Source organism: Neomonachus schauinslandi, chromosome 9 (genome assembly GCF_002201575.2).
Source record: "Neomonachus schauinslandi chromosome 9, ASM220157v2, whole genome shotgun sequence".
Taxonomy (NCBI): domain Eukaryota; kingdom Metazoa; phylum Chordata; class Mammalia; order Carnivora; family Phocidae; genus Neomonachus; species Neomonachus schauinslandi.
This window is the reverse complement of record NC_058411.1, coordinates 103,873,510-103,896,747: the sequence shown is the minus strand read 5'-3', so window position 1 is coordinate 103,896,747 and position 23,238 is coordinate 103,873,510. Positions and strand designations below refer to the sequence as shown.

The window sequence follows — 23,238 nt, the reverse complement described above, 5'->3', positions numbered from 1 at the left end:
AGAGAGAAACCAACTGGTTAGTGCCTTCCTTGTGACAAGCCTCTTTCTCTCTACAGGAAGCTTTAAATGCTACCTTTTAGAGATGCCCCATGTCCTTTCTGCTGCTTTGGGAAATGATGAGAATCCGATGTTCCTTTTACACAGTAAGGCAGTTACTGTGTTTGCCAGTGTATTGGACATGCTGAGTAAGACATGGGATTTTCTCCCACAGCCAGTTCTTTGACCTTATGTTGTATTCTCATGTAAGTTTTTTTTGTTTTTATTTTTGTTTTTGGCTCAGTGAAGGAGATTGTGTGCACTGGCAGGCCTAGTAATACAGACAGGGTGGTGGTGGTAGGAATTAGGACTTAATAGGATTTAAAGAAATAGCATATGTTCAGTTCCTAGAAGTAGATGATGGGGAAATAGGAGAATAAGACCTCGGGAGTGATTCCTTCTGCTTTACTGCATTAAGTTTTAAAAAGAAGTAAAATTAGTCAACCACTTAAGGGGGCTAATTTTTTGTCTTTGGGTATAGGAAGGCTTGTTACAAGGAAGATGCTGACCTCTTAGCAGACAACAGAACAAATGGAAAGGGGAAATACCCATATAGCAAGGAACAGTTTGGGCCTCAGTAGGAAAGAACTTTGTGACTAAGGGGTAACTAAACTCTAGGACTGGCTAGCAACAGAAGCTATAGGCCCCTATCTCTAAATAGAGTTAAAAAAATTCTTTTCGGGCAACAGAATCTCAATTGATAATGAATTATTAAAAAATACTACAGGTATTTTTAGTGAAAACCATCAGCTTTAAAAACACTCTGATGATGAGACTTCTATTCAGCAGAATCAGTGAAATCTTCTCCCTTTTTTGACAGGGTCAAATAGAAATTGACGATCAAGTGGAAGGACTCCAATATCTAGCTTCTCAATATGATTTCATTGACTTAGATCGTGTGGGCATCCATGGCTGGTCCTATGGAGGATACCTGTCCCTGATGGCATTAATGCAGAGGTCAGATATCTTCAGGGTATGTGGTTTCCTATTGTATTTCTTTTTGCAATAGGGGTAGAAGTTTCAATAAATTGAGGATATGAGAAAGTGCCTATTTTCTGAAGGTTTACAGAGTTGGCAATATTATGGAATGTTAGGATTTGTGTATCTAACAGTCACGTGAGATAATAGATGTATCTTGTCAACTTGTGATAGCCATGTAAGATATATTTACATATCTATCTATCTGTATATTAAAAAACACTTGTTATCTTGATGACCAGTTGTTGGCTATTTATAGACACGCCAAAGATTATGGGAGATAGTCATGATTAGTAAAACACATGCGTGCACGCATTCGCATATTGGATTGTAATTACTTATTTAATTGCTGGACTGCAAGCTCTGATGTCAGGGACTTGCGTGCCCTTCACATCACTGTATCCTCAGTAGCCAAGCACAATGCGTGGCACATAGTAGGTCTTAAGTAAATCTTTATTGAATGAATACCGTATTAAATATATAAATGATGGTTACAATTTTATAAACAACTTCCTAGAGAAATATGTTAGAAGGAAATAATAAAGATGCCAAAAGTTGTTAAGAAAATGGCAATTATGAAGTGTTTTTCTTTTTTACTATTTCAATAACGTGATTTTTTCTTACAGTGAAAAATAATTTTAAGAATGAAAATGATAGGGTTTTTGTTCTTGCATGTATATTCAGATAATCTTTATAATAACCACAAAATAAACTGAAAACTGCCATAATTTTCCCAGGCTTGCAGCTGTCAAGAAAGTAGTTAGAATATTTAAGTATAAAACTGTGTGTGGGAACCTTAAAATGAGGAAAGTGTTTAGTGCTTAAATATATTTCATTCATTGTTAAAAATTCTGTACTGCCAGCAGAGGCTAAAAAAGAAAAAAGAAATGACTGCTTTTCCTATATAAAGCTGACACTTGTCACACTTTTTTCCCCCAGCAGCAGGAATGAGTTTACACTGAGGCATTCATATGTTCTAGTTCAGTCTCCCCTTTTAACAAAGGGGCCCCAGTGTATATTTCAACTAGCCCAGGTTAAGGGTTTGATATTTGGCATGCCTGTGGAACATGAAGCTCACTGACTCACAAAGTATCAAATTCTTGACCTTGGCACTCCACTTTGATTTTCTGAGTTGCCTGAGGCCATGTATGCCCCAGTTGTGGGGCTAAAGCCTAAGGATAATTTTAGCCTATAAATTTGCAGTTACACATTCTCATTGCTAGCCATTCTTTTTTGGACCACACTTGACTGTTACTGTTGTCTTCTGTAGGTTGCTATTGCTGGGGCCCCAGTCACTCTGTGGATCTTCTATGATACAGGTTACACAGAACGTTATATGGGCCACCCTGACCAGAATGAACAGGGCTATTACTTAGGATCTGTGGCCATGCAAGCAGAAAAGTTTCCCTCTGAGTAAGTTCAAGCTTTAAAATTCAGATTATAAATTTAAAATTGTAGTATTAAGATTTGTCTTTAATAACAATGAAAACTACAAATACTGCAAAACCAAGACTAATATTTTAAAGATTTTATTTATTTGACAGAGACAGCGAGAGAGGGTACATAAGCAGGGGGAGTGGGAGAGGGAGAAGCAGGCTCCTTGCTGAGCAAGGAGCCCGATGCGGGGCTCGATCCCAGGACCCCGGGATCATGACCTGAGCCGAAGACAGACACTCAACGACTGAGCCACCCAGGCACCCCAAGACTAATATTATACAGACTACTCAAATGGCATAGCTATTTCTCAAAGCTGAATTACAGGCCAGTTCATCTAACCTGGTTTTTTTTTTTTTACAAGTTATATTTGAAGCAATTACTGTACTGAAATAAGTAAAGTATATAACTGTTTCAGGGTGGAAAAAATTCTCTTTCTGCTTAAATATATTCTATAGACAATGTTTATGATTTTTCTTTCCCTAGGGACATGCTATGATTATTGATAGATGCTAAGATCATCATAAGAAATAGAACACATAATTTTTCATTATATGTAGTATCTGGTTACTATATTATAAATTTATTATTGAAAATGTTGAATTCTCGGGGCTCCTGGGTGGCTCAGTCATTAGTCATCTGCCTTCAGCTCAGGTCATGGTCCCGGAGTCCTGGGATTGAGCCCCGAGTCGGGCTCCCTGCTCAGCGGGAAGTCTGCTTCTCCCTCTCCCACTCCCTCTGCTTATGCTCTCTCTCTCTCTCTCAAATAAATAAAATGTTTAAAAAAATAAAAATAAAAAAACAGAAAATATTGAATTCTTATTTTAATATTACATTATAAGGAAGTTAACTATTATTAACATTAACTATATTACTATATAGTTATATTTGTTTTTATATAATTGTATATTATATAACTATATATAGTTGGATATATTACATAACTGTAATATTAACTAATAGTTAATTGTGATCAGAGGAGTTAAGTGGTTTTCCCAAGTACTCTATTTTGCCTAATCCTATAGTCTTTCCATTTCTCTAGACCAAATCGTTTACTACTTTTACATGGATTCTTGGATGAGAATGTCCATTTTGCACACACCAGTATATTACTGAGTTTTTTAGTGAGGGCTGGAAAGCCATATGATTTACAGGTGAGTTCTTCATTTTCTGATTGAAGTAAGTGGTGATAGTGATTGATTACTTTGAAATATAATAACCTATGGAGTAAGGCTGAATTTTCAGCTGTGGCCACTCTCTGCTTAAAGGATCTAAAGTCATAGGCATAGTTAGTAGTGCCTCTAGTTGGGTAAAAATTAAGATTTTGTTGAAGTTGGGCTAAGAACTGGCCTATTGGATTATATAACTTGTGTATCTGTAACTGCTTTCAGTTTGTAATCATGGAAAAGATGACAGGAGTCCATTCAGTATCCCCTTTGCTTTTCTTTACATGGTCTTTTAATTTTTATTTTATATTGACATTGGAATAGAAAGCCACAAGTTAACCACCTCTATTGCTCCATTACTCAAAAAAAGGTTTTAAAAGATAACCTATTCGTTTCTTCCACCTTTGTACTTCTTTCACAGATTATGTGCTCATAAGAAATGAAAAATATTACTTTTTCCTCTTTTATGTTTCAGTTGACATTTACGTAAACTATGAGCTATTTGTCTGTAGCAGCAGTTTTCAAGCATTTTGGTCTCAGGACCCCTGTGCACACCAAAGAGCTTTCATTTATGTGGGTTGTGTCTGTCAGTATTTCCATAAAAGATACTAAACCTAAGAAAATTTTTGTTTTGTTTTTTTAAAAGTTTATTTATTTAAGTAATCTCTACACCCATTGTGGAACTCGAACTCAAGACCTGAGATCAAGAGCCACATGCTCTGCCAACTGAGCCAGCAAGGCACCCCCAAAACTAAGAAAAATTTAAAATATTTTAAAAAAAATAGTGATAAACTATTACGTGTTAACACAAATCACAATTTTTGTGGAGGAGAAAAACTATTTTCCGAAACAAAAAAAAAATAGAGAAATAGCATTGTTTTCTTACATTTTTGTAAAATCCCTTTAATGCTTGACTTAAGGAAGACACCTGGATTCTCATAGCTGCTTCCACATGCAATCTGTTGGGAAGTGTTGTTTTGACTAAAGTATACAGTAGTTTCCCATTATGTGCAGTTTTGCTTTCTGAGATTTCAGTTAACCCTCAGTCAACCGAGGTCCAGAAACAGATGATCGCTGGGGCGCCTGGATGGCTCAGTCTGTTAAGCATCGGACTCTTGGTTTCTTCTTAGGTCATGTCTCAGGATTGTGAGATGGAGCCCCATGTCGGGCTCCAAGCTGGATGTGGGGCCTGCTTAGAATTTTCTCTCTCCCTGTGCCCCTCCCACCTCACACTCTCTCTCTCTCTCTCAAAAAAAAAAAAGAAGACACATATGATCCTCTTTCTGACATAGTGTCTGGTCACTAGTGGCCTAACACTGTTATCACAGTGCCTGGGTCATTCACTTCACTTCGTCTCCTCACATAAGCACTTTATCACCTCACATCGTCCCAGGATGAACGAGCAATAGTACCAGATATTTTGAGAGAGAGAGACCACATTCAGGTAACTTTTATTATAGTATGTTATGATTGTTCTATTACCAGTTATTGTTTTTAATCTCTTACTGTACCTAATTTATAAACTAAACTTCATCATAGGTATGTATGTTGGGGAAAAAACAGTATCTATAGGGTTTGGTACTATCCGCAGTTTCAGGCATCCAATATTGATCCTGGAATGTGTCCCCTGTGGATAAGGTGGGACTACTGTGTGAAGAAAATTCAGCCTCACAGAATATGTAGTTAGGAAAAGGGAGGAATATGTTAGCTTTTACAGATAATTTTGGGTATTCTTGAATACTACACCAAAACTGGACAGATCTTGGTTTCTTAAAGGTTAGTTTTAGTGTGGAATCTGACGCCATATCTAAAACATTTCATACTGTGTTACATTAAAATATGTTGGATCTTGTACTTCTGATGGATCTTTCACACATACATTGGTCATCTGGAAAATATTGCCTCACTGTATAACGTCAGTGTTCTCAGTATTGACTCATTTCATTATACGGTATTTTTAAAATCACATATATTAATATTATACCGCTGATCCCATCAGAAGTCTGTAAGAGTGGGGAAGCTCATGAGCTAGTAGTGGTAGATGCAAGTTTTCCAAAATTCTAATTTTTACTTAAAAGCTCAAGATTTATCATTGGCGACGAATATTGTCAGTGTTGTCCTTGAAGTGACCAGCTCACTTCATTCATTTTTTAAGCAAATGTTTGCCAGGTACCCAAATCTGAATCACCATAGTGGTCAGTCATTCAAGTTGAAAATGGAGTTCCATTTAAGAAGTGGCAGTTCGGCTTGCAGCTCCATTTCATAAGTGCTTTTCCTTTAGACATCCTATAGCAGAAGTGCTTTCTGGTTTCTTCCCATTTATCACCACAGAACATGTAAAAAGACATCTATTCAAGGGTTGCAATTTAATAAACTTTTGTTTTTTACTACAAGTGTGTGGTAGTGAAGAATACGGTGACATCCAGTACAATTTAATATCACTGCCGTGATTCATGCTAAGGCACTGGAACTGTTACCCATCATTGCTTTTGCATTATTGGTGCAAATGCCAACACAGTGAATAAAGGCAAATTGTTCTGAAAGTGGTTTTGACTGTGTATACCTCGAAAGGCTTCTGAGGACCCCAGAAGTCTCTAGATCACACTTGGAGACCCAGTGATCTATAGATAAATCCTTCCGTAAGCCTTGGGCTATATAAGGAATGATAAAAAGCGGGGAGGGGCCTTTATATTGGATATATGCATGTAATATCTTGGAGAGGCTGTGCTCCATATTATCCTGTTGAAACTCTGTGGAAAGCTTTGGAAGGAAATGTATTATTAAATTCTCACTTTCTGTATTTTGATTTTTGTTGTTGTTTAAGATCTATCCTCAGGAGAGACACAGCATAAGAGTCCCTGAATCTGGAGAACATTATGAACTGCATCTTTTGCACTACCTTCAAGAAAACCTTGGATCGCGTATTGCTGCTCTGAAAGTGATATAATTTTGACCTGTGTAGAACTCTGGTATACACTGGCTGTTTAACCAAATGAGGAGGTTTAATCGATAGAAAACATGGAACTGATCATCACATTTTGGTACCTGCCATATAACATCTACTTCTGAAAATATATTTGGTGCCATTGCGGGCGTCTACAGCTTGTGGGTAGTAATCTAATACCTTAACCGTACACATACAAAATTGAATGACGCATATTTCTAAAGGACCCAGCAATACCATGAGAATTACTGAAAGAAATAAGACATTAGCACCATGTATCCATACTACCTTATTTTCACTTCTTAATAGCATTATAAACCTCATGGACTTAATTAGTGTATTTTTACAGTATACTTCTGAGTTTGTTAAAATATGATGATATTAGTGATTGGTTTGGTTCAATTCCAGAAACTCTGACTAGTTACAGATTTGATAGCACTTAAATGTAATTGAATAGCTTATGCTTCATTGCTTGGGGTGTATCCAGCATGTTATGAACTAATCACTATTAAACCTATGACTTAACCAGTCATTAATGATTTTTCAAGGATAATTTAGTGGCCTCCTAAAAACACTTATTTTGTTTCATTCAAGCTCTGACCATTTTAGCCAATTTCAGCTGTATCTAGTATAAATAGTTCTCTCTGATGATATGACAGAGTGGGTTTTTCCTTTCATACAAAGGCAAGTAACTGTACAGGTAGCATGGTTTAATTAGTCTTATAATATTGATAATTACAGGCAGAAAAATTTTAATCAAATGGTTAGAGCTTAAATATTTGCAGGCAATTTCTTCTCCTTTAAGAAAAGAGAAAAGTACACATTAACTTGTACTCTTCAGAAAATTTAGTGGGGCCAGTTTCCATTGGGTATTTCCTTACTGAAATGTTCCAGAGTTCTAGGGTGATGGAAGGGAATCGTGGTAGGGTGGGAGATACCAGGGGGTGGAGAATGACAGGGAGAGGAAAAGGAGAGGATCTGCTTAAGAACTAAGTAGAAGTAAAATTTGACCGAAAATCCTCATGAAAAAGTTTGGGGGGTGAAATTTAAACTGCTAGAATGTTAGTTAAGGAAACCAGAATGAAGAATCACTGTCTTGCCAACACAGTTACAGACTAACATTATTCAGGGAGGAAAAGTTCCTTAGTTATTTTTCTAATTCTCATTTTTTGTTACTTTCATCTTAATTTTGGTAACCTTACAAATTTAAACATTTTAAATTATTTGAACATCATTTAGATATTGTGAGCTTAAAGTAAAGAGGTTTCCAAACCACCTCTTCACCATAAACTGATCCCCGGCAAGCCATGGCTCTATTTTTAAGTGTTCAGAGCCTCTAAGCAATGTCGTAAATGGCCATGACATTTTCCTGGTTTAGCCGTAGCACTTGACTGTTAAGGGAGCTCATAGGCTTTCAGGTGCTGATTGGAATCTGTCATCTTAGAGTCTTGGGGTGTTGTTGGGTCACATTGCCAGCGGCAGGGAAGGCACCTATGAGTTTGACCCTTTTTATCACAAGCCTCAGTGTTTGGAAAGTTGTTTCCAGTACTTTTAAACAACGCTCTAAGAAAAATTGCTCTTTTTCTTTCTTACCACTACGGAGAGTAGATTTCTCCCATAGAGAGCACAGCCTCCGTTGGTAAGGGTGATGACTGTGCATCAGAGGTGAATTCATCATTGAGAGCCAGGTGGGAGGTGGGCGAGGTCCGGAAATGGCAGGGTGACCTGGTGGTTCTGTCCTTGGGAAGGGGATTGGGTTTTGTTGTTTGTGTATTTATACTGTATGATAGGTACCACACTTTTCCTTATTGTCTGTGTATGTATTGATTTTCTTGTTTATGATATTTTCCCATGCCAAGGTGTGTTTATATTTTTTTCAATGTTAAATTAAATTGATTTGGGTAATTTTTCTCCCCAAGAAAGTATTTTCCCCCTTGATTTAACTATATATCTGACTATCGAAGGTGGTTTTTGTTTGTGAACTGATTGGCTTCCAGGGATCTATCCTTACATAATATGCAAAATGGAAATGGTATATAGTGGTTTTTAGACATCTACTCATTTGAAACCTCTTACCCGTTAAGGCTGTTTCTTCACAATGGCATCTCTCATTTTACCAAAACAAACCCTAAAGAACCTCAAGTACTCTTGAATTCACCAGTGTTTTCCTTTTGCATCTTGCCTGTCCTTTCCTCATATGACAAGGGATGCCTCTGTTATAATCCCCAGTTCATTAAATGCCATTCTCCTTCTATAGGGGGAAAATACGTGACTGAATTCACGTGCAGAAAGACAGTTTGATGAGTTTCATTTTAAAAACTGACATGGAAAACATCATAGTCCTTTCAAGCAATCAGTAGAAATCTCACTAAAACTCTTTGTACCCTGTCTATGGGTAACATCTTAAAAGGCTAAGAGTATATAAAAGTAGCAATACTTTTTGGTAAGAGCCAAAAAGCACTGGTTTAAACATCAAATGGGGTGGGTTTTGCAGGCTTGATAAATAGGTGCACTTGAGCAACCATCAACAGGTATAGTTGCTTATGCATTGTTGAGCAGTGGGACTCAGAATCTAAGATTCATCTGGGATGCTTATTACTAAAAAGAAATGCAGTCTTGAACTTACTCTTAGAAGTTTGGATTTGGTTGATTTGGGTGGAGACCGGGAATCTGCATTCCTAACAGCCTTTCCAGGGTGATTCTAAAGTTGTTTGTGGGCTACTTTCACAAAGTCTTCTGTAGAGAATGGAGTCGGATTGAGAAAATAATAGGTGACTTTTACACTGGACTGATTAACAAACACCTAAAGCAATAGCCAATGTAGCTGCTCATCTGTGATCACTATTGGGCCCTTCTCACTCTGAAAGAAGCAGAAGGTATCGTGAACTGTGTATCCTCTTTGTTTGGAGATTCATTTTGGAATGAAGGTTCTTCCCTCGATGCCGTAGCTGGCTCATTTCGAAAGCCTCATACAAGAGGATGAAGTCACAATGCATGCATTACTTTTTAACAGGATGAGATATAGATATTGATGCTTACTTTTTTTTACTACTTGTTTTATTCCTTACAGAAGGTGTATCCCACCTGTCTGTAACATAATTCTCTCTTTAGGTGGAATGACTCCTATAAGATCTCTCACTATTGTAGAATCATAAATTTTTCAAGCTATTATTATCTTTGATAATAACCTAATGTTCTCATTGGATAGAGGAGGAACCTACATAGAGAGAGAGGAGAAAATATACCCATGGCCATGCAGCCAGTTAGTGTTCAGTTGGTACTAGACTCCATCCAGATGCCCTGACTCATGGTAGTTTAAATGATATGTAGAAAAGGCAAATTTTTAAAGAAGTATTTATTAATATATTCCTATGAAACATTTTAAAGATAACATAAAATGGTTAATTTTTCCATTCTAAAGTAAATGCTAAGCATGCTTATTAATGAAGCAGTACTTCTAATTAGTATATGACATTCTGAAGTTAATTAAAACTGTTACACTAAATGTGTCTTCCTAGTAGTGGGGGATTGGGAATTGGGATATAGAATAGAGTGCTTGCTTAAGCCTGGGAGCCTAACTTAGAGCTATTTGAAGTAAGAAAAGAGACATGGCCATATCTAAACTAAGAGATTGCAAGTGAGTGTCCATTCCCAGCAGACATAAAGGAATAAGGAAACTTCCCTGACTCCCACTTTCCCAACCCTACCCGGCCTCACCTCTCGGTCTTGCAGCCTACAATATGGAGACATGTCAGTGCAAGGTGCTGGCTCCTGCTTTTCTTCTTTTGTCAAGAGACCGTTCTGGATAATCCTTTCAGAAGTCCCTCACAGAGAGAAAAAGTAGTATTTGTATGTTTATTTTTGAATAACCCAAATACAGATTTACGTTGAATTCAGCACAATTGGAGTTCAGGTGTTTAATTTTGGAACATGAAGTGCCTGCTGTTTTAAGCATTGACTTGTATAAAAAGAATTGCATGTCTCACTCCAGTAAGTTTATGGGTTTTTTCATTTTCAGCTACATGGCTTTTAATCATGTAAAGTGAAACATTAGTTTTGTTGCATTTTATTACAGGTTCTTTGTTGCAATAAAGATGCTGCTACAATTAATTGATGTAAATGTTCCTTCCCCCCTGCCCCTTCCCTATTTGTACAGTCTTGCCTTGATTAGTGGCAACTGTGGAGTGATTAATACACACGAACAAGGTCATGTGTTTGCAGTGGAGAAAGGAAGACTGCAAGGTGATTGCCAGGGGTTTCCAGTAGAAACAGCAGCCAAAAATGCATCCGAACCCAAGGGGAGGTATGCAGGTTCTGTGCCTGCAAGTGGTTCCCAGCAGCCAGCCATTTGTACTGCAGGGGTGGGTGGTGCCTGGAGCCAGTGATTAGCATGTCCCTCCTGAGCAGCTGGGATTTTCTCAGGGATGCTACTTGGAGTTTCCAAATAGTGGTCTCTGCGTGTTCCCTGGGAAATTTTTGCAGAGGTTTCTTCGACAGTTCTCTGGTCTGTTGAAGCTGTACTGGGGAAGGGGGAGAGAGAAGCAGATGAACCCCTCTAAAATTAGTAAATTTGGGGTTTGTCTGATAATCCTTCCAGAACAGGCACTTACTCTGGATTCTCTAACCCTCTGAAGTGGTATGTGAAATATTGCTTGAATGAGTGGAAGTGCATTCTGGGGAGAAAGGCTTTGGCTTCTCCATATTCTCAAAGGGAGGATGATCCCCCAAGAAGAACCACTGCTGTATTAGCTATTAGGTTTGTAACCTTTTAATTTTTAAACATTATTATTTTTTAATGCCCCCTTTATTTATTTGGGGGGGGAGCGAGAGAGCACGAGCAGGGGGAGTGGCAGAGGGAGAAGCAGACTCCCCGCTGAGCAGGTAGCTGGATGTGGGGCTTGATCCCACATCCTAGATCATGACCTGAGCCGAAGGCAAACGCTCAACCGACAGCCACCCAGGCACCCCAAATGCTCTACCCCCAATGTAAGGCTTGAACTCACAACCCCAAGATCGAGTCGTATGTTCTAGGAACTGAGCCAGCCAGGCGCCCCAGGGTCTTAAACCTTTAATTTGTATACAGAAATTATTAGAAATAAAGATGATCTTGGGGCGCCCGTGTGGCTCAATTGGTTGAGCTTCTGACTGGATTTCAGCTCAGGTGGTGATCTCAGGGTTGTTGGATGGAGCCCCAAATTGGGAACTTTGCTTCTCTCCTTCTCCCTCTTCATCTGCCCCCCCCACACAAATAAATAAAAAATACATCTTAAAAAAAATAAAGATGATCTTTAAACAGGGTAGTGCTATAGACCAGTGCTTCCTAACATTTTCACCTCATGACACACACACAAGAAGGCATTTGTATGATGCTCTGGGATAGACTGAGGCAGACTGGGTTAATCTGTTGAGGCTGCTTGCAGCACGAAGTGACCAGTGAGACCCCCAGGCTCTGAAGCATACATATAATCTCATTTATGGCACTCCAGTTGGGAAACTTACAGACTACCTTGGTCTCTCTCTTTTTTTCCCCTAAGCTTATTTTTTTTTTTTTTTAAATAATCACTACACCCAAAGTGGGGCTCAAACTTAACAATCCCAAGATCAAGAGTCACATGCTCTTCTGACTGAGCCAGCTAGGCACCCCTTCCTTGGTGTCTTTAATTCAGCTTAGATCTTTTGCTAATCAAAAATCAGAGGTTTCTAGGGTACCTGGCTGGCTCAGTCGGTAGAGCGTGTGACTGTTGATCTCTGAATTGTGAGTTCGAGCCCCATGTTGGATGTAGAGATTACTTAAAATCTTCAAAAAATAAAAATTAAAAAAAAAATCAGCTTTCAACCTGGCCATAAACATTCTGCAAATACTGGGCTGGAGGTGCAGACATCCCAGTGGCTCTAGGGCTCCAGGGCACCAGAGTCCTATCAGGGCCCTGAAACCTTTGGATTTCCCTCTGGCTTAACCTCACCCCCTCAGGGGTTACGAGGAAACAATGATTGATCCCTTGGTGTTTTGAGGGGGTACAGTTGAAACAACTGCAGTATGAGAATCTCATGATTGTAATTTTATTTTGGGCTTGGAGTGGTTTCAGGAATTACCAGGGTTTAAATGTTCATCAGCCTGGTTCTGTCCACAGCTCTGGTGCCCTGGCCTTGCCACCCTGAAAGGGGTTGAGCTCCAGCTGAAATGGATTAGATGGGGTTCAGCTCTGACTCAGCTGAGTTGTTGAATTTGCTGTGTGCTCCTTTCTGAGATACTTTCTAAATTGGCTCCCAAACTTGCGTTCTAGAAATACAAGTTTGGAGAAACAATTAGCCAGTTCTAGGACTCTTGCCCACCCCCCCCAAGCCCAGTCCCCTGCTGTCTTCACTGGAATGGCCCCCTGCAGAGGTGGCAAAGGTTCACATGCTAGTCACAGGTGACAACTCTGCAGGAAGGTCCACTGGCCAGGTAGGTTCTAGAAACCACACTGGTCTTCTGTAGAATGAGCTCTCCGTGCTAGCTGGGTTTCTGGGCATTTCTGTGGTCATAGTTGCATCCCTAAGCATGCATGTAAATGCTACGGTGTGTAGTTCGGTTGGGTGCTTTAGGATGTGATGCCTCGCCAGTTAACGGCTTTGCGTTGTCTCAACTGTCCCTTCCTCCTCGTTTCTCAGTCTAGGACCTGTAAGGTCATGGTGGGCAACTGTAGCAGCTCTCTAACTAGCCTGGGTTGGACGTGAAGATTAAGAATTCCAAGTGAGGGGCGCCTGGGTGGTGCAGTTGGTTAAGCATTCGACTCTTGGTTTTGGCTCAGGTCGTGATCTTGGTCGTGAGATCCAGCCCAGCGTCGGGGCTCCGCGCTCATCGCAGAATCCCTCCGCTCCTTCCCCCGCCTCTAAAATAAATGCATCTTGAAAAAAAAAAAAAAAAGAATTCCAAGTGACTATGGGGGATGCCTGGGTGGCTCAGTCAGTTAAGTGTCAGACTCTTGATCTCAGCTCAGGTCTTGATCTCAGGGTTGTGATTTCAAGCCCCACACTGGGCTCCATGTTGGGCATGGAGCCTACTTAAAAAAAAATAAAAATAAAATTCCTAGTGACCTCAAAGAAGCTGCTCTCAACTTTCATTCGGCAAATATTTAGTAACAGTCATGTGCCAGGCCTTTGGTAGGCCACGAGAAAACAGAAGAAGAGGACACAGCCCTTGTCCTGGATAGGTTCTCAGGACCAAGTCACCTCCCACCTCACTAACACACCCAGCAGGACACTGCCACTTTCTTAAATGAACTTTCTATTCTCACGTTCCTGCTCCAGCCCCTAATCAAATCCAAGGCCCTGTGTTCCCTGCTTTCCTCCACCTAGGCTCTTCAGTCACTACAAGCATCCCGAGGGATTCCTCTTGCAATTAATAGAACACACACTTTGAAGTCGGACCTAGGTTCCTCTAGGCGTCCCAAGAGCTTATGGGAATTTCCCCACCCAAGATAAGTGGGATGGCGAAATGATACCAGCATTGGCTTTGGAGCCTGGCTTCCACCTTTGCCTTTGCTACTTGCTAGCTTTATGGGCTTGGGCATGTTCACATAACATTCTGACCCTCCATTTCCTTAAGAATGAAACAGGAATAATACCAGAACCCTCCTAAACAGATTGTTGTGAGGATTAAGTTTGTTTACTGTACTGTAAAGCACTTGGTGCCTGGCGTGCAACATAAGTGCTCAGTAAAGTAAAAACCTGTGGTTCAGTCCGTTAAGCATCTGCCTTCGGCTCAAGTCATGATCCCAGGGTCCTGAGATTGAACCCCGCATCGGGCTCCCTGCTCTGCGGGAAGCCTGCTTCTCCCTCTGCCTGCCGCTCCCCCTGCTTGTGCTCTCCCTCTCTCTCTGACAAATAAAATAAAATCTTAAAAAATTTAAAAAAAAAAAGTGCTCAGTAAAGGTTATCTCAGATTGAACACTTAATTTTACACCGTACTGTTTGCTTCTCCAGTTAGATTACAGACTCTGAGAGTAGGCGCTGTATTTAAACTTGGCAAATTCTCCCCAGCACACAGTCAGTCACGGAGGAATGGCTTCTTAGATACTTGAGTATCAAACAATTTTTTTTAAAGATTTATTTATTTGAGAGAGAGCGTAAGCAGGGGGAGGGATAGAGGGAGAGAGAGAATCCCAAGCCGACTCCCTGCTGAGTGCGAAGACCTAGGGTGGGCTCCCAACCCTGAGATCTCCACAACCTGAGCTGAAACCAAGAGTCAGATGCTTAACCAACTGAGCCACCCAGACGCCCCTCAAACAATTTTCAAATGAATATTTTGACCTTGCTATTTAGGTTTCTAAGCCCCCATCTACCAATTCACTAATAGGACTCTCAAAAAAACCAAAAACAAAACAAAAACAAAAACAAATTCTCCCTAAGTTAAGCTAATTTTAGGACCCTTTCTTTGAAATGTCATTGGAATTTTTATTCTTTGTCCCCGACTGAGACTTTAAGCCTGGAGGAGTGTGCTTCTTAGCCCTGGTGGCTGTCACAATTGCTTGGGGAGGTTTTAAAAATGCTGATGTCTGAGTCCCTCCTAAGATCATTTACATCAGCATGGGGAGGCAGGGAGGAGGTCTTCCATCTTTTCATTTTTCTTAGAAGCTCCCTAGGTGATCCTACTATGCAACCAAAGTAAAAGTAGAGCAATGGAAGATTGCGTTCACGGCATGTTCACACCAGAACAGATTCTTAGAAAATATCTCACCTACTGCTTGACTTCACAGATGAGAAGCTGAGGCCGAGAGCCAGGAAGTGATTATACTGTAGCCATCCCAGCCGCTTCGAGCCCACGCTTGACCCCAGATCTTCCAGCCCTGTCTTCATCTCCCAGAGCGATGTTTTCCCAAACCAGGGCTCAGCGGAGGAATTTGCCAGAGTGAGGAAGCTGAGAAAGGCTCCAACAGGAGTGGAGGGAGTAGAGAAAACCTCAGGGCTCCAGGCCCTCCAACCACGATGTCATCGTCAGCAGCTTAGCTTCTTATGTGTGCTGGGGAAACGAATGCGTTCTGCAGCTTAAAAGAAGAGGCCAAAAATCAGTGACCCCTCCCATTATTTTACCAGTGGGGAAACTGCGTCCCAGAGAAGATTGCAAAGCCATTCAGCTGTCAGGTTGGCAGAGCTGGTACCCAAAGTCAAGGCTGACTAAACTCCCTGAAGTACCAGCAGGTAAGGTGACCCCCCCTACAGGCACAAGACTAGCTGGGAGCTGGACAGAGACACTTCTAGGGCTCCTCCTAAATTTCCTAAAATCTAAGATGTTACCCTTTGTAAGATCCTGATATCATAAATATAAACATGTGAATAGGAATGTATTTTAGAATCAAGGAAATACGGTATTTGCCTGAAATCTGAGTGCCTTCAGGGACTGAGCTCATGCTGAGAAAGCATGTCCTGGGTGGATCTTGGATATAAATCTCCTTGAACTTGTCCAGAGAAAGAAGGGGGAGCACGGGAAAGACTAGAGAATTTGGAACCTGATAGACTTGGGTTCAAGTCCAACAGTTGTGATCTTGAGTAAGCCCATTGCTTCTCTGATCTTGGACGAAGTGGGGTTCTAATACCGCCTTCATGGAGTTGAGGTGAGGCCAAAGTGCGGAGCGCAGGCCTGGCATGGAATGGGGGCCCGGAGGGGGTTGATGAAGCTGATATTGGCACCCCTGCCGCTGGTCTGGCCCCCACCCCCACCCCCAAGGACTGCAATGCTGCCAGTGGGAGCAGTCCACTCTCCAGGACCTGAGTTGTCAGGCCTGAGCCCTGGGGAGGAGGGAGATGCTGGGTGGGGAGAGGGACATGACTCAGCCCCAAGGATCTTGGGAGAACGGCAAGTTCTGGGATGTGAGCAAGGAGGGTGGGGTACAGAAGCCTGCCATGGGGGTGACTAGACTCGGCCTTGGTCTCAGATTACTTGCCACCTGCCTGACCCAACAGCTGATCTTCCAGTATTGCACATCATTCGAATGAAGGTATCATTATTGGTAAGGCCCTGGTAGGAATACCATGTTTTACCTGTGAGCAGGTAACACATTGCCCTCTAAGTACCAACTGCTACCGTTTGTAATGGTGAGCGTCCCACCACTTAGAGTGTTTCCTCATGACAGTGTCGTGTTCAATTTGATCTCCACAATAAGCTAGGAGACATCAGTTAGGTATTAGTATTATTCCCCCCATGGCTTCCCCACCCCACTCCCCAGAGAAAGAAATTAGAGCTCAGAGAGGTTGTACATCTTTCCCAAGGTCAAGTGAAGAAGTGGAATGTTAATTCTGGCTTCCCTCCTCCATTAGCAAGCAACGTGAATTCAACAGCTGCCTTGGGCCTCGCTCATGCTGAGGGATCCAGGGATCTGAGGATGTTCAGAGGAGCCAGACACATTCTCTACTTTCTGAAGATTCTCAATCCAGAAGTGGAGATGGCCATGTAAACAAAAGAGGGTGAGCACAAAGGGAACTCTGTTGAGTGCTGTGTGAGCTCCCAGGGGGCAGAGCAGGACAGCAGTTACGAGTGTGGGCTTTGACCTGTCCTGACTCCCACTGAATCACTTCCCACTGTGTGACCTTGAGCGAGTTACTTAACCTCTCTGTGCTTCAGCTTCCTCTTTTATAAGCTAGAACTAATGATGGTCCTACTGGATGGAGTTGCTACGAGCTCTGATATGAGAAAATGCACACCAAGCTCCTCGTATCTGGCACACAGCACTCAACAAACAGGAGCTGTTATTTTTTCTGGGCAATGGAAAAAAAGATGGTCAGGGAAGGCCGCACAAAGGAGGTAGAACTTGGAGTAAGTTTGGAGAAATGAGTTTCCCCAGGTGGGAGGAAGTCGTTTCAGGTAAAGTATTCTCTTTGCACAGGCATGAAGGGATAAAACGGGGTGGAGGAGGTAGCTGGCACACTGGGAAGCGGGAACCTGAGTGTGGGGGGCAATGAAAGGAACAGGCAGAAGGTTAGGGCTGGAGTGTGCGGGCCTTGGATAATGAGTGCCAAGGGTGCTCTGCATCTGGCCCCAGCTCCTCGGCTTGCTTCACTTCCACAGGCTTAGTTTGTCTGAGGGACCACAGGAGAGGGCGGGTCACGGGGGAGACACACTTTGATGGGGAACAATGAGGAGGAAAAAGGTTATTGCACAGAACGGGCCTGGGGGGAGGGCCCTGGGCCCCAGAGGCTGTGGGTGGACACAGTCTCCAGCAGGAGGGGGTGCATCTTCCAAAGCGGGGTAGATGGGGCGCCTGGCTGGCTCAGTCGGTAGAGCATGCAACTCTTGATGTCGGGGCTGTGAGTTCAAGTCCCACATTGGGCGTAGAGCCTACTTAAAAGAAGAGGGAGTGGGGTGGACAATGTGACTTATATTACCTACCTTTCAGTTCTGCTGAAGGCAGTGTGCCCATCCTGCCAAGGTCAGTGTGTTCAGCTGCAACAGAGCATCCAGAGCCCCTGGGAGAGAGCAGGTCTCAGCCCCATTATGCCGGATGTGCAGCGGTTTTCATAAAGGGGCTCCAGAAAGGAGCCGTCTGAATCCCAGGCTTGCTGGGGCAGGCTGGCCTTGAGCAGAGGTGGGTGTTGAGGAGCTGTGGTTCCAGACAGGAGCAAGCTGTTGGGTGCAGCAAGGCAGTAATGGGAATGGGGCAGTGGATCAGTGTTTGCCTAGAGAGCTGAGGAGGAAGGATGATTCAGGGCAGGAGGGCATCTGACTGAACCATACAGAGAATTGTGTCACTTTTTTTTTTAGTTTTACTTTTATCCCAATTTCACAGACACATAGCTTTATATAGTCAAGTTCTAAAACAACTCTCTAAATAAAATGTGTGTAATGTTACCGATTTTTTTCAGTTTTTATGCATTATTTAGTGGCATTTCCACTATGCAAACTTAGAATTTAACTGTTTTCCTTCCCATTTGCACCAAACACACACATTTCCCATCCCCCTCATCTTTTCAATATAGTTCTATTGTAATTTTACTTAGACTAATATTCAGTGCTTACACATCATTGTAATTATGCAAATATATTCAGACATGAGTCATGTAATAAACTTTGAGTCATTTTCATTCATGCAGAACTTTGTTTTATCTAGTTAATAATTATCTTTTTAAATATATATATTTGTTACTAATTCAATCCCAAACTTGTCAACCTTTCCATTGATGTTCTGTTTTGTTTAATTGCCAGTATTTCCATTGTTTTCTGCGATACATTTCCATTGCCAACATACAACATGTCAGATATTTAATGAGTTTAAGAGGTTTTGATTGGCTAGTCTGAGAACAGAGCCATCATTTATCATGTCAATTCTTTAGGGAAATGTGTTCCAATTTCCAGGCAATTTTTTAAATAAATTGTTTTATAAATGTACCATAGGCACGATCACCTGTATAATGCCAGTTTCTGCCCTCAGGGAGCTTCTAGTGGTCATCTGAGACACAAGACTGAGACAAACTAATTATGTAAATGAAGAATTGCCCATATGAGGCAGAAACAATCCAGGGCCTATTGAGTGATACAGACAAGCAGGTGAGGCCTGGGTGGTCACTTTGAAGGAGCCGGGACTTGAGTTGAGTTTTAAGGGATTGTATACATATTTTTCCATTGTGGTAAAATATACATAACATAAAATTTACCATTTAGCCAGGTTTCAGGGTACAGTTTTCAGGGTATAGTGGCAACCATCACCACTATTTATCTCCAGAACATTTTCATCATCCCAAACTGAAGATTATTTTTTTTCACCACTAAGTTACATTTAATATTTCTGATTCCAGAAATAACATGTGTCCCTTGTCAACAAAGTGTTAAAAACATAGAAAACACAAAGAAGAAAATAAAAACATCCCACAATTCCATAAATTGGTTAGCGATTTAGTGGTGAGGGGTGGAAAGACATGTCAGATGGAGAGGAGACGCATCCCATGGGCTCAGAGGGCTTGAGCAGAGGCGCAGTGCGGGAGATAGTTTTGAATGTGAAGGGTGAAGATACCGTAAAGGTATCTAACTTGTGTAGCTTCCTTAAAAGGGGATGAATGGGGAAGGGAGGCAGTGAGTGGTTCGAATAGTGAACCCAACCCAGTAAAGACTCCAGGAGTTGTCTGGTTATCTAGGACTATGTAACAAACCACCCCAAACTTAGTGGCATAAAACGATAGCAGCCATTTGTTATTATTACTGGCTCTCACAGTGCTGGGGGTTAACTGGTCTCAGGGTCTCCTACGCGGTTGTAGTCAGACGGGACCTGGGGTTGGACGCGGAGAAGGTTTCCTCCCACATTTGGCTCCTGTAGCATTTCTCTGTCCATGTGACCTCCCCTCATGGTCTCTCCAGCATGGCAGCTTCAAGGTGGCCAGGCTTCTCACATGGTAGCTCAGGGGTCCAAAGGCGCATGTCCCCCAGAGAAAGCCAGGTGGGAGCTGCGTCTACTTTTGTGACTAACCTCAGAAGCCAAGCCACCAAGAAGTTTCACCGCCACCACATCCTCTCCTTTAGGCCTGAGTCCTTAAGTCCAGCCTGTATCCAAACGGAGGGCAAGTAGACTCTACTTCTTGAAGGGAGAAGTGCTAGAGAACTGGTACCCATGTTTTAAAATCACCACAGTGGTGGATTTTGTCATCTACTCTAGAATGGTCTGAGCGCCACAGCCCCCCACTGTGGGTCCTACAGAGCACGGGGTCCTTCAATTCTGGATTTCGAGTCACAGAGCCTACTGAGATCTCAGAGGCTACTCAGGCAAGTGCTCCCCGACATTGTTGGAAACCCCCTTCACAGTAATACTCTATCTCGAGGACTCCCTTAGTGATTCAAAACTTTCATCAGTTTTGCATGGCATATGATAAATGAGCAACTTCTTTTAACATTCACTTAAAAAACATTAATTGGGATCTTTTTTTTTTAAGATTCTATTTATTTATTTGACAGAGAGAGACACAGCGAGAGAGGGAACACAAGCAGGGGGAGTGGGAAAGGGAGAAGCAGGCTTCCTGTGGAGCAAGGAGCCTGATGCAGGGCTCGATCCCAGGACCCTGAGATCATGACCTGAGCCGAAGGCAGATGCTTAATGACTGAGCCACCCAGGTGCCCCGAAAACTATACCATTCTTTTCTGATAAGGATCAACTTGAGGCAAATTTGCAAAATTATCACTCTCCTCAGCATCAGATTTTTGTAGTATAGCTGTCAATGCTCCTCATACTTCCTCATGGTCCAATATGGCTATAAATTAATATGTAAATAACTAAGATAAACAATTTAACCTGTTTAGTGGTAAAAACCATGACAATGGTTAATGATGTTCACCTGAACATGCTCATTAGCCATCTGTGGTCATCCACTCATGAACACCCCATACACCCTTGGAGGCATTCCATGGCACCATTTGAAAGGGGGGATATAATGGAATATTTTATCGACGGACTGAAAAAGAAAGAAATTCAGATGGGTACCACATCCACTTTTAATGGCATGAACTCTTTGGAACTCCTTCTCTGAAATGTGCATCAGACCCCAGCCCTCTTATTTTTCTCCATGGTGAAGCTGAGGCCCACAGAGAGGAAGGAAGTTGGGCAAGGTCACATAGCGAAGTCACAAGCAAGAGGCAGGACAAGAGTCGTGGCTCTTATTCCTTACACTGGATCTGGCTGTGGCCTGAGCCTGTTACCTTTCCTACCCACTCCCCACCACAGTCTGTGTGCTCAAATATGAATACAGAGGAATTAACTGGATTTTTGTGTGTGGCTTATGGATTTAGTGACACTCTTTATATGGTGACACCTTGTTCGTTGACTCATTCATTCAGTTGACGGTTGAATCATCAACTGCTCACCAGGCAACAGTACGTGGCCTGCCCCATCTAACCCTAGCCTTCTTGTTTGGCTTTATCTCCCACCCTGCCCTCCTGCCCAGTTCACACCTGCCACATTCCACTTACACTGGTTCAGGTATTTGTTTCCTCCAGAAGCCTTCCATTCTTCCCTCTGGGTCCAGCCTCGATGCCCCTCCTCCCTGTACCCCATCACAGCCTATAGCACACAGTATTAGAGTTGCCTGCCTCCTTGTCTGTCTCCCTCATGGTGCTAGACTAACCACCAGGCAGGCAAGAACCATCTTGTTCACCACTACGCTCCCTCTGACCTGTAAGGGGTGGTCCATGGAGATCTGTGCAGTTAACGATTGGATCTGCCATTTCCTTTACTCTTGTACCACTGGGCCTCTGCAGAGTGTGTTTCTCCCCTCACCATCAGCTCTACCCCCTTAAATTGTCAAGACCAGGTCAAACATCTACAACAATCAATAGTTCTGTGAAGACGGCTTCCTTACTGCCCCCCACCCCACCACACAGTCCGTCCTCTTGTTCCCATTCTCCCTGCCACCCCGTGTCACTTAGGGCCCTACTGTCCCTGTGGGCAGGGATTTGTATCTTTTATCTTGGCCCCCTGGCCCCTATACAGCTCCAGGTCCTGGTCTAGCTGCTTGGAATTCAGCAGGGAAGCCAGCAGACGAAAATCCCTGTCCTCATGAAGCTCTCATTCGGTTGAGTGGACAGACTAAGAATAAAATAAGTAAAATGTCAAACATGTTAGAAAGAAGGGGGGTAAGGAAAAGGAGGATGTTGTGAGGACAGGAGGGGTGGGGAGGCAGAGTTCCAGACTGAACTAGGTGGGCAAAGGTCTAGAGGATAGAGGGAGGGAGCTGGCCACTACAGGGCTTCTCGTCATAAAAAGGACTTTGGCTTTTGGGAAACCTGGGTGGCTCAGTCAGTTGAGCATCTGACTCTTGATTTCGGCTTGAGTCATGCTCTCAGAATCCTGGGATCAAGTCCCTTGTGGTCACTCAGCAGAGAATCTCCTGGAGATTCTCTCTCTCCTTCTCCGCTGCTCCTCCCCCCGCCTGTGCTCTGTCTCGTGCACATGTTCTCGCACGTTCTCTCTCTCTCTCTCAAATAAGTAAATAAATCTCTTTTTCTTTTTCATTTTTTAAATATGAGATGGAAGGTACTTGTGGGTTTCGAGCAGACATGTGACATGATCTTGTGCACATTTTAACAGGATGACTTGGGCTGTATTGGGAAAAGACTGAAGGGCACAGGACAGAGAAAAGGAGAACTACGAGGGGGCTCCTGCAATAACCCAGGTGAGAGGTGATGGTACTTGGATCAGGTGGTAGCGGGAAGGATGGAGCTGCTAGGACCTGAGACGGAGAGACTGTGGGAGGCGCAAGTTTAGCGGGGAAGATCAGAGCTCTCTTTTGGACATGTTAAATCGAGATGCCTATTAGACAGCCAATGGAAATACTGAGCAGGTGGCGGGACATATGTCTGGCGTTCAGGGGAGATGGTCCAGGCTGAAAGTATATATTTGGGCATCTTCTGCATAAAGATGTCATTTAAGCTCTTTTCCTCCCTGGCTGCCTGAAGCTCGGCCACCATCATGAACGACAATAAATATCTGGACCAGGAAGTTCATGACCAACAGAGTATTTCAGCAGAAACAAATGGTAATTGATGTTCTTCACCCTGGAGAGGCAGGAATTCAGGAAAAACTAGCCAAAAACATATAAGACCAGATGTCATCCTTGTATTTGGATTCAGAACCCATTTTGGTGGTGGCAAGACAACTGGCTTTGGCATGATTTATGATTCCTTGGATTATGCAAAGGAAAATGAACCCAAACCTCAACTTGCAAGAC

The 23,238-nt window shown here is 42.4% G+C and overlaps 1 protein-coding gene across 1 annotated transcript in view; it reads left to right on the top strand.

Moving 5' to 3' along the window:
• Window positions 1-10,657, top strand: part of DPP8 (dipeptidyl peptidase 8) — a 63,729-nt gene extending 53,072 nt beyond the window's left edge. The window contains exons 18-21 of the mRNA XM_021693925.1: window positions 857-1,009; window positions 2,285-2,427; window positions 3,491-3,602; window positions 6,439-10,657. Coding sequence (XP_021549600.1) covers window positions 857-1,009; window positions 2,285-2,427; window positions 3,491-3,602; window positions 6,439-6,561 — 531 coding nt within the window. The 3' untranslated portion in view covers window positions 6,562-10,657. The remainder of the gene's footprint in view (window positions 1-856; window positions 1,010-2,284; window positions 2,428-3,490; window positions 3,603-6,438) is intronic.
• Window positions 10,658-23,238: the final 12,581 nt, after the last annotated feature.